This window comes from Lepidothrix coronata, unplaced genomic scaffold (assembly GCF_001604755.1).
Source record: "Lepidothrix coronata isolate B3197 unplaced genomic scaffold, Lepidothrix_coronata-1.0 Scaffold294, whole genome shotgun sequence".
Lineage (NCBI taxonomy): Eukaryota > Metazoa > Chordata > Aves > Passeriformes > Pipridae > Lepidothrix > Lepidothrix coronata.
The window spans coordinates 54,491-66,895 of NW_016690474.1; the positions used below are offsets into that span (position 1 = coordinate 54,491).

At 45.0% G+C, this 12,405-nt stretch overlaps 1 protein-coding gene and 1 long non-coding RNA gene across 2 annotated transcripts in view; both read left to right on the plus strand.

Moving 5' to 3' along the window:
- The first annotated feature begins 426 nt into the window (after positions 1 to 426).
- LOC108508416 overlaps positions 427 to 12,405 on the plus strand; it is a 21,570-nt gene continuing 9,591 nt past the window's right edge. Inside the window, exons 1-3 of the long non-coding RNA XR_001878394.1 lie at positions 427 to 438; positions 5,722 to 5,725; positions 11,175 to 11,180. This is a non-coding gene — a long non-coding RNA (uncharacterized LOC108508416). The remainder of the gene's footprint in view (positions 439 to 5,721; positions 5,726 to 11,174; positions 11,181 to 12,405) is intronic.
- On the plus strand, positions 6,563 to 9,339 carry HOXA11 (homeobox A11). Its single transcript, XM_017837186.1, has 2 exons — positions 6,563 to 7,343; positions 8,818 to 9,339. The coding sequence occupies exons 1-2, from the start codon at positions 6,680 to 6,682 to the stop codon at positions 9,048 to 9,050; spliced, it is 897 nt and encodes a 298-aa protein (XP_017692675.1). The 5' UTR covers positions 6,563 to 6,679; the 3' UTR covers positions 9,051 to 9,339.

Consider the following 12,405-nt stretch of genomic DNA (forward strand, 5'->3'; position numbering starts at 1 on the left):
GGGAAATAAGCGGGATGGTGAGCGGGCTTCCACGCCGGCATCGGCAAGAGCAGCCATATTAGGCTTAGAGGAGAGCTGTTTTTATGGGTATCTTTGCGTGACATACGAAAGAACAGACAAGAAACGATCTTACAGAGCCGGCTGATCTGTACGTGGGCATACGATCGCATCCTCAACTGCAGCACGTATTTTAAGCTCATGTTATACAAATAGTTCCTATAAAGGTTACACAAGTACAGGTACCTTAATATAATACAATTCTGAGAGTCCATCAAAATATGAAGTTGGAGCTTTGAAGTCGTTGATTTGACAGCCCCAGTATAGTGATACTTCCTGTACCCGCCCCCTAAAACAAGCATTGATGAAGAAATGTCTTTACTTCGGTGGGTTTCACGATATGTGAATATGGCTCTCCTATAAAGTTAGCAGAGTGCTACAGTAAAATCTGATGTGTTTCTTGGCGAGATGGGTAAAATAATTAAATAAAGATTTGAAATACCTTTATAAATCATTGTTAAAATTCAATGTGCATTAGAGAGAATCTTATATCCTATAAAATTCAATTTAGCTTAGAATCCCAGTCAATTACCTTGACGTGAGTTTCTATGGCAAAGTGTGGATCCCAGCATCACAGGAACGGTCTAGCTACAAGAGGCTGGTCTCGGCGCTAAGACATTTCATTTTCTGTAGCTTTCTGCTCTTAATCTAGAGGACACATTATATATCTCATAATTCTTGTACGTTGTTTTCATTCTGAATTGGTAGGTAGAAAAATGCTCGTTTGTCAGAGCAATGCGGCAGAATTTTTTTTTTTCCTCTCACTGAATATATTTCCTAAATTAACAAATCTAAGGTCAAGTTCAAGGCATCAGTTGTAGCAATACTTTTAAATGTAAGTCTAGATGCGAATGTTTTGGCGGACTTTTTTTTTTTTTTTTTTTGTTCAAGGCATCAGTTGTAGCAATACTTTTAAATGTAAGTCTAGATGCGAATGTTTTGGCGGACTTTTTTTTTTTTTTAGAATAAATTGGCACTCCCGGCTTTGCATGGGAACATCTCCTGGGGTAGGGCTGTTCACAGGGATAACTGTGTCGTTTAATAGCACCGCACTTTCAAGGGATCACTGGAGATGTTCCCCTAAACCGCTCCGCTTAATTCTTCATAAAATACATCGGCACGAAAGGGGACTGGTACCTGCTTACTACAAACGGTGCTAACGACACGGTGCTTTGTGAGTCTGGGTGGGAGTTGGTGGAAAGTGCCTGCTTTTCTGTATCGGCGCATTATAACCAAGGAAATTTGCTTCTGCACCAGTTTAGAGCTCGCCGCCGGTTATAGACACCCCTCTCCTGCAGATTAAATTTGTCAGAAGTCTCTTGCACCTGTATCTGGATAGATGGGGGGGAGAAATGAGTGACTGTGTGTACATTTTCACGTGTTGGGAAAATCTCGGAGAGTGTTCAAGGGGAGAAAAAGAGACATTTATAGACGCATCGTCAGTTAATCAACTTCTGATATACTAGTCAGTCTGAGAAAATATCTTCTTCCGTCCACCTTATTACCAAACCTGCCACTATTGTTTTTCAGGAGCAAGCTCCGAGCAGTAAATATAAACAACATTTTAGAGGGGTTCAGTGCCCTGGAACCCGGGGACGCAGGGCTGGGGAACCGGGGGGTGAGGAGCTTCTTCTCTTGAAAAAAGCCCGCTATATTTCGGCTTGTTGCAGATACCAGAGTCAGGCTGCCTTCAAAGAGAGCCCTCGGAGAGGGCCCTTTTTGCTCTGATGAGCAAAATATCATGATTAGTCGCCAACAACGGGTAGATCTCTGTAGGTTCGTAGTCGTTTAATCCTAATATTCAAAATAGACTGGAGGTTTGGTAGAAAAAAAAAACAACTAACAACCACCCTCTCAAGCTTTTCCACCTCAGCGACTTAAAAAGACAGAGAGGGTGATAGAGGAAACGAAAGGATTTCGGTAACTGATATTAAAATTAATTTAAAATATTCTACAGCCTTTCGGGGTGTTCAAACCTCTGAAATAATGTAATGCGTTCGTTAAAAAAAAAAAAAAAGTCAGAATAACATCGACTTGAATCCTGTTTACATCAACTCATTCTCTTTACAGGTATTCTGCAGTTCCCTAGCAAAACCACAACCATACCGCTTCAGGTTTTGGATAATAAATAGTCGGTCCCATGTCACAGCGCTGGGCTTCCATCTCGCTGATATATATATATATATATAAATCACCTATTATTTAAATTATTTAGGTAACTATTGTAGCACTACGTTCTATTGCATATTTAGTTTAAAAAAAAAAAAAAAGATGGCTATGTATAGTTCCTTTCCATAACAGACAAAACAGGAAACAGAAAAGAGACACCTTTTAAAAACTTCTGACCCCGAAATATTTAAAATCCAAATAAGAAGCGCGTTTTTCTGAAGCTGTGTTCCTGGTAAATTTTGTAACGAATTATCGCCTTGTGCCCCTATTTTCATTGGTAAAGGTGGGAAGGGGGTGCACTTTTCGTTGGTAACAACGTTGTGAATTCCCTAGTGCCACGTTTTTGTAGTAAGCCTTTGTAGACTGTAATCAACCCGCAATTTTACAAAACGCCGTCCCAATTTCTGAGTTATTTTCTCGTGCTCGAGTCGTAACACCCCTCACCCTTCCTACGCGAGAGGAGCAGAGATTGAAGCCAGCAATCCTGTAATACTTTAATTAGCTACTCTTGACGCAAATTCCTTCTAGCACACGTTTCTCCTGTTAATTAGAGACACCCACCCTACTGGCAAGGTAAATAGTCGACTTCAAATATTTTTCAAGCAAAACCGTGTACCAAAGGACAACAATTTTAGATACAGTACAACTTGACCTTTTGGAGAAGCGGCAGTGAATTAAAAAGTTCCCTTTGCACGCCATCTGTATATGTAAAAGCTAGGCTATCGAGGCGTCCTAGTTCTGTTTATATTCCTCCAAAGAAGAGATGTAGCTTTTCTTCCTCTCTTTGTTTAGCTTAGCTATGGGTAACAGTCTCCCCACCTCTTGGCCACGCTTCTCCTTTGCAAAACCGTCCTGCAGCAGAGGTCCCAATTTCAGAGCGGTTTTACCCTCTCTAATCCGGACGAAATACATGGGAAGGCGTAACGAATGCATTTTGTTTCTCCAAACGAAATGCCTGACTTTGTTTATGTTGTTCTCAATGAGGTTAGAGAGGGGAAGGCACGGTTTCCCCCCTTCCTCAACGCGGAAGTCCCAATTACTGTATTAAAAGAGCAATTCAACATTAGACCAAATAATCAACATTGATAATTGTGCTGAACACAGCAACTTAACAGCAGGCTCCCTGCAATTACCCACACATTCCGGTGCTTTAAGCGCACATTATCTCTGTTTCACTTAACAGCAAATAAAGCAGAGAACAGTCTGTGCCTTGGGTGTCTACTCGCTCCCAGACGAGCTGTGCACCTCTTAGACTTCCCCATTACCCTTCCCGCTTGTTGTGCAGGCGGAACTCGGAGGCGTTTTGGGGTCCTCCTGCGTTGCAAACCCACTTGAAGAACGAGGCTGCTTGGTTTGGAGAGGTGGGGGGAGAGAGTTCGAGCGATTCAAAAGCAGGCATCGGGGCTGCACGTGTGCATGCTGTGCAAGCATATATATGCCCAGACACACACACACCCGCACACACACACTCCTACTTCCAGTTGCCTTCTCGCCCTTCTTGCCTTAATTTCCCTTTGTTTCCCAGAGGCAGCCCCGACCTCTGGCACTGCGGACCCTCGCACGGCGCCGCAGCCCCGGCTGCAGAGAGGAGCGGGAAAGAGCCCCATACAAACCTGTGCCAGCTCTGCTCCCCAAGGTTTGAAATTTATTGAAATGCGAGAGGGGGGCTGCCCTGAGTCCGAGGAGGTGGCGTCCTGCGATTAAGCATTGGGTAGCTTTGTCATGTCTGCTCTGACACAAGCTGAAGTTGACTGCCAAAGTGCTATAAAACCTCAGGTCAGTCTAGAACTGTTTTCGGTTCTCCTAGACGCGCCGTGTTCAATTATAGCCTTAAAAACCCTAATACAAGTGCAAGAATTTGTTTGCCATCACACAGAGGCGGGGCTCGGCTCGGCAATGGTGGCGCCTTTGTTATCTCAAAGTCACTGAAATCCTTATACATTCCTTTTTGTTCGAAGGGAGGGGTGTCTGCGTGTATGCAGAGTGTGAGGAGAGGTTTTTCATCGACAGAATTGAACGGTGAGGGTATACAGGGGAAATAACCAACGTTCGGAGACCAAAAGAGGGCTTCCGACCCCCCAACCCACCCTTCCCTCCCACCTCCCCCGCAAAAACCAGGGGGAAAGTAAATTCCAGCAAAATTACGGCGTTAAGGAAAAACCTAACCAGAGCTCTGGCACAACCCTCCCCACCTCAACTAAAAAGAAAAAGAAAGAAAAAAGAAAGAAAGAAAGAAAGAAAGAAAGAAAGAAAGAAAGAAAGAAAGAAAGAAAGAAAAGAGGGAGAGAGAGGGAAAACCCCCAAACCCTTTTACAATCCCTGAACGACATTGCAGTGTTCTGCTAGCGGTTTTGACGATATGCGATCTCTTTCCATTCACCTTCTAGCAAATGTGTCAAGCTGGAAGATTAATTCATTAATTCCAAGTTCAGATCATAGACATGCAGTAAGCATAAGAAGTTCTTGCAGAAAACCAAAATAAAGAGTTCATTACAGGGATACGTCCAGAGCATTTGATTTGTGAACGGTAACCCTTGTAAAATAAGAAAAAGGCATATAAACATTAATGCTAATAAATTAGTTTACTCCACTACAAAGTAATTACTTGATAATATTGAATTTACAGCTTGAATTCAAACGCAATAGTTAACTGTAATGTAGGGGAAATACATAATGAGAATATTTTCTCTCTGCACAACATGATTAGATTTGTTATTGAGTCGGTTACGATAAACTAAGCAATAAATAAACAAATCGATGTTGACATTTAAATACCGAAGATCTCCAGAATTTACTGGAGAACTTTCTCCGGATACATAAATACTCCCACAACACTGTAGAGGAAGAGGGGGAAAAATACAAATATTATTTCCCCAATATTTTCGTTTCCCTTCCACTAGACTCCCAAGTCCACGAGGGCATGGATCTTGAACTACGTCTAATTTCCTAAGAGCACTGACTTCACAATAGCCTTTTGCCGTTCTGTTTTTCTATTTTGATGAAATCCACCCGGAACCCAAATATTTCTTTTCTGAAATCGAGCATCAGAATAGCAAAAAAATATTTTTTCCGAGAGCTTAGGGATGTCCGTGCCTCAAAAGGTGCTGTATTCTTTGGCGTATTCCTCTGTTTTCTTTGGCTCTGCTCGTTCGGTGGGGTGTGCATTTTTTTTGGCAGAGAAGTACTTTTTGGTCTCTGCCCTGTACAATCCGCTTTCTATATCGTCCCTTTCATGCAACAATAGTAAAAGTTTAACCATGTTTTTGAAATAGGTCTCCCTGGGTCTCAGCCTTCAGCGACGGTACGAAGCTGAATGGAAAGTATGTCGGTACGGCGAGTTTGTTTCTGGGGGTTAACAGTATGTCAAATAATTTTAACTAGTCTTCTGACAATTACACTCAGAGTATTTGTCAAGCCGGGATAGCCCAATATCCACTGGTTTTCCAAGTATTTAGCGGCAAAGTTGAGACGGAGAGATCAGCAAACAGTCTTTAGGTCCGTGGTCTGCACTTTAAAGGACTTTCTGGTTTTCTGGCTTTGCGAATGAGGCAGGGGACGATTTGAAGGGGGTGAGGAGGGAGAACCTGCGTCCTGGGAACCTGGTATTGTTAATTACCTCCAGTACAGCTTGGCTGAAGCCACGCGGGGTATTTGAGGTTAATATGTAAGTAAGGGAAGGAAGACACTAAGCGCTTCGGAAGTGAACATGAATGCAAGCATGTAATCTATTCACCATGAAAATTAGTAAAGACTTGACCCTGGCACATTCTTCCTATTAAGGTTTCCAGAAAAACCATGAAGGGTGAGGACTTTTTCTTTCTTTTTTTTTTTCTTTTTTTTTTTTTTTTTTGGATGGGGGGTGGGGTAAAGCCCAAACCTAACCCCCCAAAAAAAGGAAAAAAAAAAAAGAAAAAAAAAAAAGGACGTTTTCTTCAGGAGCGTTTCCTCCTCGGAAGTAGCTTTCCAGAAGAAACCGTGCGTGCATCTCTACGGTGCCCTCCTTCTCAGAGCCTTCCAGCGAGCCGCCGAACGCCCCAGCAAGCCCACAAACAAACAGAAAGGTCTCACCTAACCCCGGGGGGAATTGATAAGCCTCTCTGCTCCAGAGCCAGAGGGTGCCAGGGGCCGGGCGGCTATGTCTGGGGCAGTGGCAGGGCGGCTGTGTGTCCCCCAGGGCTCCCCCCCGGCCAACCTGCGCTCGGCTCGCCCCTGGGAGCTGGCGACGAGCTGTTGCTTTCCCCCGCGACGGCCACAAAGGGAGCGGGGCCCGGGCCCGCCGCTCGTCAATGTCAACGTCGGGCCACGTGACCGCACCTCCCTGCCGCCGCCGGGAGAGCTCTCCACGTCAGCTTACGTCTCCCCATCTCTTACTTCACGGATCCGCTTCAAAGGGGCAGCTGCGTTAGAGAATCATGTTAAGCTCAGCTAATGCGGAGAAGCCGAGGTAGCCCTAATGATGGATTTTGATGAGCGTGTTCCTTGTTCCTCTAACATGTATTTGCCAAGTTGTACTTACTACGTCTCGGGTCCTGATTTTTCCAGCCTCCCTTCTTTTTTGCCCCAAACCCCGTCTTCTCGCCCTATGACATACTCCTACTCCTCCAACCTACCCCAGGTCCAACCTGTGAGAGAAGTTACCTTCAGGGAATATGCCATTGATCCCTCCAGTAAATGGCACCCCAGGAACAATCTGCCCCACTGCTACTCCGCAGAGGAGATCATGCACAGAGACTGCCTGCCTGCCACCAACACTGCTAGCATGGGCGAGATGTTCGGCAAAAACACAGCTAACGTCTACCACCCCAGCACCAACGTCTCCTCCAATTTCTATAGCACTGTGGGCAGGAACGGGGTCCTACCCCAGGCTTTCGACCAGTTTTTCGAGACGGCTTATGGCACAGCGGAAAACCTGGCCTCGGCGGACTACTCGGTAGACAAGAGTGGCGAGAAGGCGCCCGCGGCCGCCGGGGCGGCGGCGGCGGCAACTTCAAGTTCGGAGGGCGGCTGCGGCAGGGCGGCGGCGGCGGCGGCGGAGAAGGAGAGGCGGAGGCGGCCGGAGAGCAGCAGCAGCCCCGAGTCATCTTCCGGCAACAATGAGGAGAAATCCGGCAGTTCCAGTACGTATAAAGGCAGCGCCGGAGCGCTTTTAGGAAAGGCAGCTTGAAATCTAGCGCACCGCCGCTGTTAAATTTTTATATGCTGTTTTATAAGCATATAAGGTTTATGAAGGGCCTTTAGATTTCCCCCAACAAAACTTTGTTATAAAAGGCGAGATCACGTGTTTAGTGCTGAAATTGGCCGTGAAATACCCACCGGGCAATGGATGCCTAAAAATTTTTTTCTTTCTCCTTCTCCTTTTTTTCCATTTTTTCCCCTTTTTTAAAATATTAATAATAAAAAGAGTTTCGTGGTCAACTCTCGAAATATAATAACGTTCGTTTGGTGCCTGTAAATTCGGCAAAAAAAAAAAAAGGAGATCCTGACTCCTTTGATATCAATGTAATCCAGTGATTTTATAAAAGCCATGTGTTGCACCAGAAGTCTAGTTAGGAACTGAATTCAAAGCCTTCACCGTTTTAACGATTGCACTAGAATAGCGTTTAACAGATAAAGTAGCCGCCTGAACTGTAGCAATATATTTAAAAAAGCAAATTAACCTAAAGCTGGCCTTTTTGTCTAAAGGAAGCCATTTTAGTAAGGCACTGTGGCAATTACGTGTTGCCTCCTGTCCAACAGTTTGTTACTTACAATTGTTATTCAATCTGTCAAAGTCTGATTTTTTTATGTGGGCTTTTTAAAAGGCAAAGCTAGTATACAGACGGCAGAAAAAATACCTCGACAATGAACTGTACCAGAAAAGGAAGTTTTTAAAGGGATAGCAGCTACATTTAATGTAAAGAGTTCCTGAACCTTGAAACCTTTTATATTCTGCTTAATGAACTTTAAAACCGTAATGGCTAATCGAGAGGAGAATACCTCGTGCTTGAAAATAGCCTGCTGAGGGGAGAAGGAGACGCCTCAGCCTTGGGCTCAGGAGCTTTTCCTCTGCTCGGGACACAGAGACAGGATTAAGGCAGGGAACGAAGGCGAGACAGAAGCGGATACGGGCTCGGGGAGGGCTGGGCGCGGGGTCTCCCCTCCCGATGCAGCGCTGCCCGCTGCAGGCAGCCAGGTGATGGCCGCTCCCTGGGCAGCTCCGCGTGCGTGGTGGCGCCCGGCGGAGCACTCTACAAAGGCTTTCCTCCGGCTCGTGAAACCCGCAGGAACCCCCCGCCACCACCTCTTCCTCTGGCCGCCCTCCCCGCGGAGGAAGCGAGGCTGATTCCCGCGTCTCGGCGGGGGTTTCGCCCTGCACGCTGCCCGGGGCCGCGGCGCTGCAGGAGCCGGGGGGTCCCGGTCCCGGGCTGCACGCACTGGCCAAGGCGAAGGGCTGGCGCCAAGCCTCGGACCTGCCAACACCAGCCCTGGAGGGGGCAAAACGCATCTTTTCCATATTAATGTGTTTTGCCTGAGTATTCCCCCATCGCTCCTCAGCCTCTGCTGCCGGCCACCGCCGGGTCTCAAATGTTTCTGCCTTTTTTCACTCCACAGGTGGACAACGTACGCGCAAAAAGAGATGCCCATACACCAAATATCAGATTAGAGAGTTAGAAAGGGAATTCTTCTTCAGTGTCTACATAAACAAAGAGAAACGCCTCCAGCTCTCCCGAATGCTCAATCTGACCGACCGCCAAGTCAAAATATGGTTTCAGAACAGAAGAATGAAAGAAAAAAAAATTAACAGGGACCGATTACAATATTACTCAGCTAATCCACTACTTTAAAACTCATAGTGTTTTTCAAGACGAGATTAAATTCAGATTTCGCCCTTGACAAGGTCAAGCCACGGGGTTATGTGGAGGAAGGAGGTGTGTATCTGATAGGACTAAAAGAATCCAAGGCTTTACACACATGTAAGCCTAGTCTGGAACTGCAATGATGATTTTTCATATATATATTTACATATCAACTGGAATCGATTTGATTTTGACACACATGGGATCCATTTCTAAATGTGCACGTCACCTCTGAGTGCAAAATCCATACCTCTTACCTTCCCAGGCGCTGCGGCTCACCCTGCCACCACTTTCGGCAGCCACAGGCGGGGACGGTACCCCTCTGTCCCTGGACTCTCCCACCCTCTGCTCTTTCTAGACCCTGTGCTGCTGTGAAACAGCTGTCTGGAGACTGCTAGGTCGAGCTCACCCAACCAGGACCACTGCAGAATATAAACTCAGAGAAATAACCTTTTGTTCTTCCTTAGCAGAAAATGTCTGGGTTAGAGGCAGTGTTCCATTGCCCACTGATTTGAAATGAGAGTTTAAGGACACACACACACACACATAGAGAATTAAAAGAAGGAGGGATGTCATGTCTACACCTTCCCGGGGCCAACCGCGACTAGTTGTAATATGGATGTAGTGATGGTTATAATAGTGTTTCCTTTGGGAGTGTGGGATGGGGGTGAGGGAAGAAAAAGAACTAAATGAATTACTTAATGATTTACTTTTTAAAATCAGGTACAAATTCGCCATATATTGTAAAGTAACAATCACTAAAAATAAAATTAGCAAATTTTAATTAGCTCTCGTTTTATTTATGACAACACTCTATGCGTTGCCATCTTTTCAGAGACAAATCATATTTAATACTAAAAATAAAACGGCAAAAAGTGTGAATTTCAGCGTTTTAGAAGAAATAACTCCATAAAGCAAACTAACCTTCTGGCTTCTGGCTCACAAACTTTCTTCAGGAAATACCTGTGGAGAACGACAGTTTAGCAAATACCACACAACACTTAATTGAAACTTGGAGTTGTGCAATGCACTAACATTGGATCATTAAAATAACTTGATCACATGTTCGTTTAAAGGTGATTAGTGAGGAGTTTAAACAGAAGCCAAACAATGTAGATATGGTAATTTTGTCGTTGTCTACTTTAAATGTCATGAGCTCTACTTTGTCGCTCAGTCGACATATGCAAAGAATGGAGAGTTGTTCGGACTTATTTTAAATATCTATAAATATATATATTTCCCTGCAGGAACCAAAGCGTGAAAAAATGCAATTTAAAAAAAAAAAGAGAAAAAAAAAGGAAAATATTTAAAATTCTATATCAGTTTACAAAGGATACAGTGTTCTATCGTTAAGGTAATTTGCTGTTGAGAATATCTGAATGTATATTTCATACAGGAACGGTGTTTTACAAGACTTGTAAATAATAAATAAAAGAAGCCATGACCTATTTTGTTCAAATAATTTTCCCCCTTGGTTAGTTTTTTTGGTTTGGTTTGGTTTGGTTTGTTTTTTTTTAATTGTTCCTTTGGGGCTAAAGGGTGTGGGATTTCTTTACATGTGCAACAAAGTGATGATAAGAATGTTTTTTGATTAATAAATTTATCAAATGGATGTAATTTCTTCGTCACAGTTCACAAAATGCAATATCTTTATATGATGTCACTGTTTTCAATATGTATCATCTATATGTATATACAGTTTTCTTTTAATATGCGAAAGTATTTGGTTGCATGTATACAGTGGAACAGCGCACAAGGAAAATAAAAAAAAATGGAAACTTTACATTTTTACTCTGGTGTTATATTACTACATGTTCTTTTATCTGGTGTAACTCTGGGACCCGAAATTCCTCATGACCTTGTTCAGTCATTTGGGGCGAATTACTCTTCTTTAGTGAACTTGGTCATTAAATTTTCTACTCTGGAGTTAACAAGTGAACCTAGGCTTGTTCGAGCACCGTTTCAGTGGGTCACAGGAAAAGGAAAATTAAGTGTGTTCGTAGCTCGCTACGTGTTAGGCCTTTACCTTATCCTGCCAATGCTGGTAGGGCAAGGTCCTATGCTTGAGGTTTGATGTGCCATCGCTGCTTGCTCCCCACCACGTGTGTCCAGGACAATGTTTGTCAGTAGCATTTGGGACACATTTTATAAGCCAGCACCAAAAAGAAGGTCCAAGACAGCCGATGGATGTGGCCAGAAGCTGAGAGCCCTGAGAAAATTTTTGTCTTTGAGGGGAAAAAAATCCACATGCAGTGTGGTGGAAATGGACTGTTTGAAATTGTCCTTGATCTCCACGGCAAGAAGGGGGCGGACTGAGGCGGGCGGCAGGGAAAGGGGGAAGGAGGGCTGGAGGGAGAAAGTTGGGGGGAGGAGGGGACACAAACCCCCAAACAATAGCTGAGGTAGAAATGTGTTTTGGGAAGAGTGTTTGAATCTTTAATACTGACCCTAATCCTAGTCAGGAGAAGAAAGCACATTCTGTTTTCCTGTTGTTTACTGGCTTTGAACTTCTGTATTGCTTGGACATCACCCATAACCTTGAGGTGAAGGACTTACTGACTTTGGGCCTTTGTTGACCACCGTCCCCCAGCCAGACAACGTTTGCCCAAGGGGAATGTTGAAAAGTGAGGGGGAAAAGACGGGACTTTGTTTGTTTGACCGGTATGCAAGGGGAAATGCCAGTTAAAAGGAGACAGACAGATGGATGAACAGACAGTGGGATAGGGACAGAGGGACGGATGGAGAGCTGAATGGCAATGAAAGTTAAGTCTGCGAGCTTCCTTTCCTGGTTAAAAATTAACTGGTATTCAGAGCCAATCCCAGAGACATCTAAAGCATGGAGTTTCTGTGGTCGGGGTTTGGATTTCCTAGCCCAATAAAATCGCATCCTCTGTGTTGCTGCGACATCGTGGCCATAAAAACTGTCCGTGACTTGTCCGCTCGCCTGTACAAAATGCATCACTATAAAGGCAGCGGAGGTTCGCCCAGAGGTTTGTACACTGGGAGGTGAGCGATCACTGCCCTCCACCGCCGCAGCCGCCGTCCGTCCGTCAGTCCGCCCGCCCTCCGTCCTGCCGCGGGGCCCCGGCGGGCAGGCAGGCGGACGGACGGCGGCCGTGGTTTAGGGGCTGCTTTACCACAAGATGGCGATCTTCAGATCAATGTCAAAGCCGCCCAGGGCGAGGGGAGCAGCCCTGCAAAGGAGGGGGGAAAAAAAAAAAAAAAGAAAATCTTGGCCTTTGTTCATTTTGCAACCCTGGAGCCACACGGGTAATTATTGCACTTACTGGGCTCCGCGGTACAAAAAGCCGCCCGGGATGCCGGGGGTTGGGGGAGCTGCAGG

Bases quoted from the DNA above. Each gene is read 5' to 3' on its own strand.
- HOXA11 (XM_017837186.1), top strand. From the start codon at position 6,680: ATGATGGATTTTGATGAGCGTGTTCCTTGTTCCTCTAACATGTATTTG. The intron at 7,344-8,817 runs GTACGTATAAAG...TTCACTCCACAG, and splicing joins GGAGAAATCCGGCAGTTCCA to GTGGACAACGTACGCGCAAA.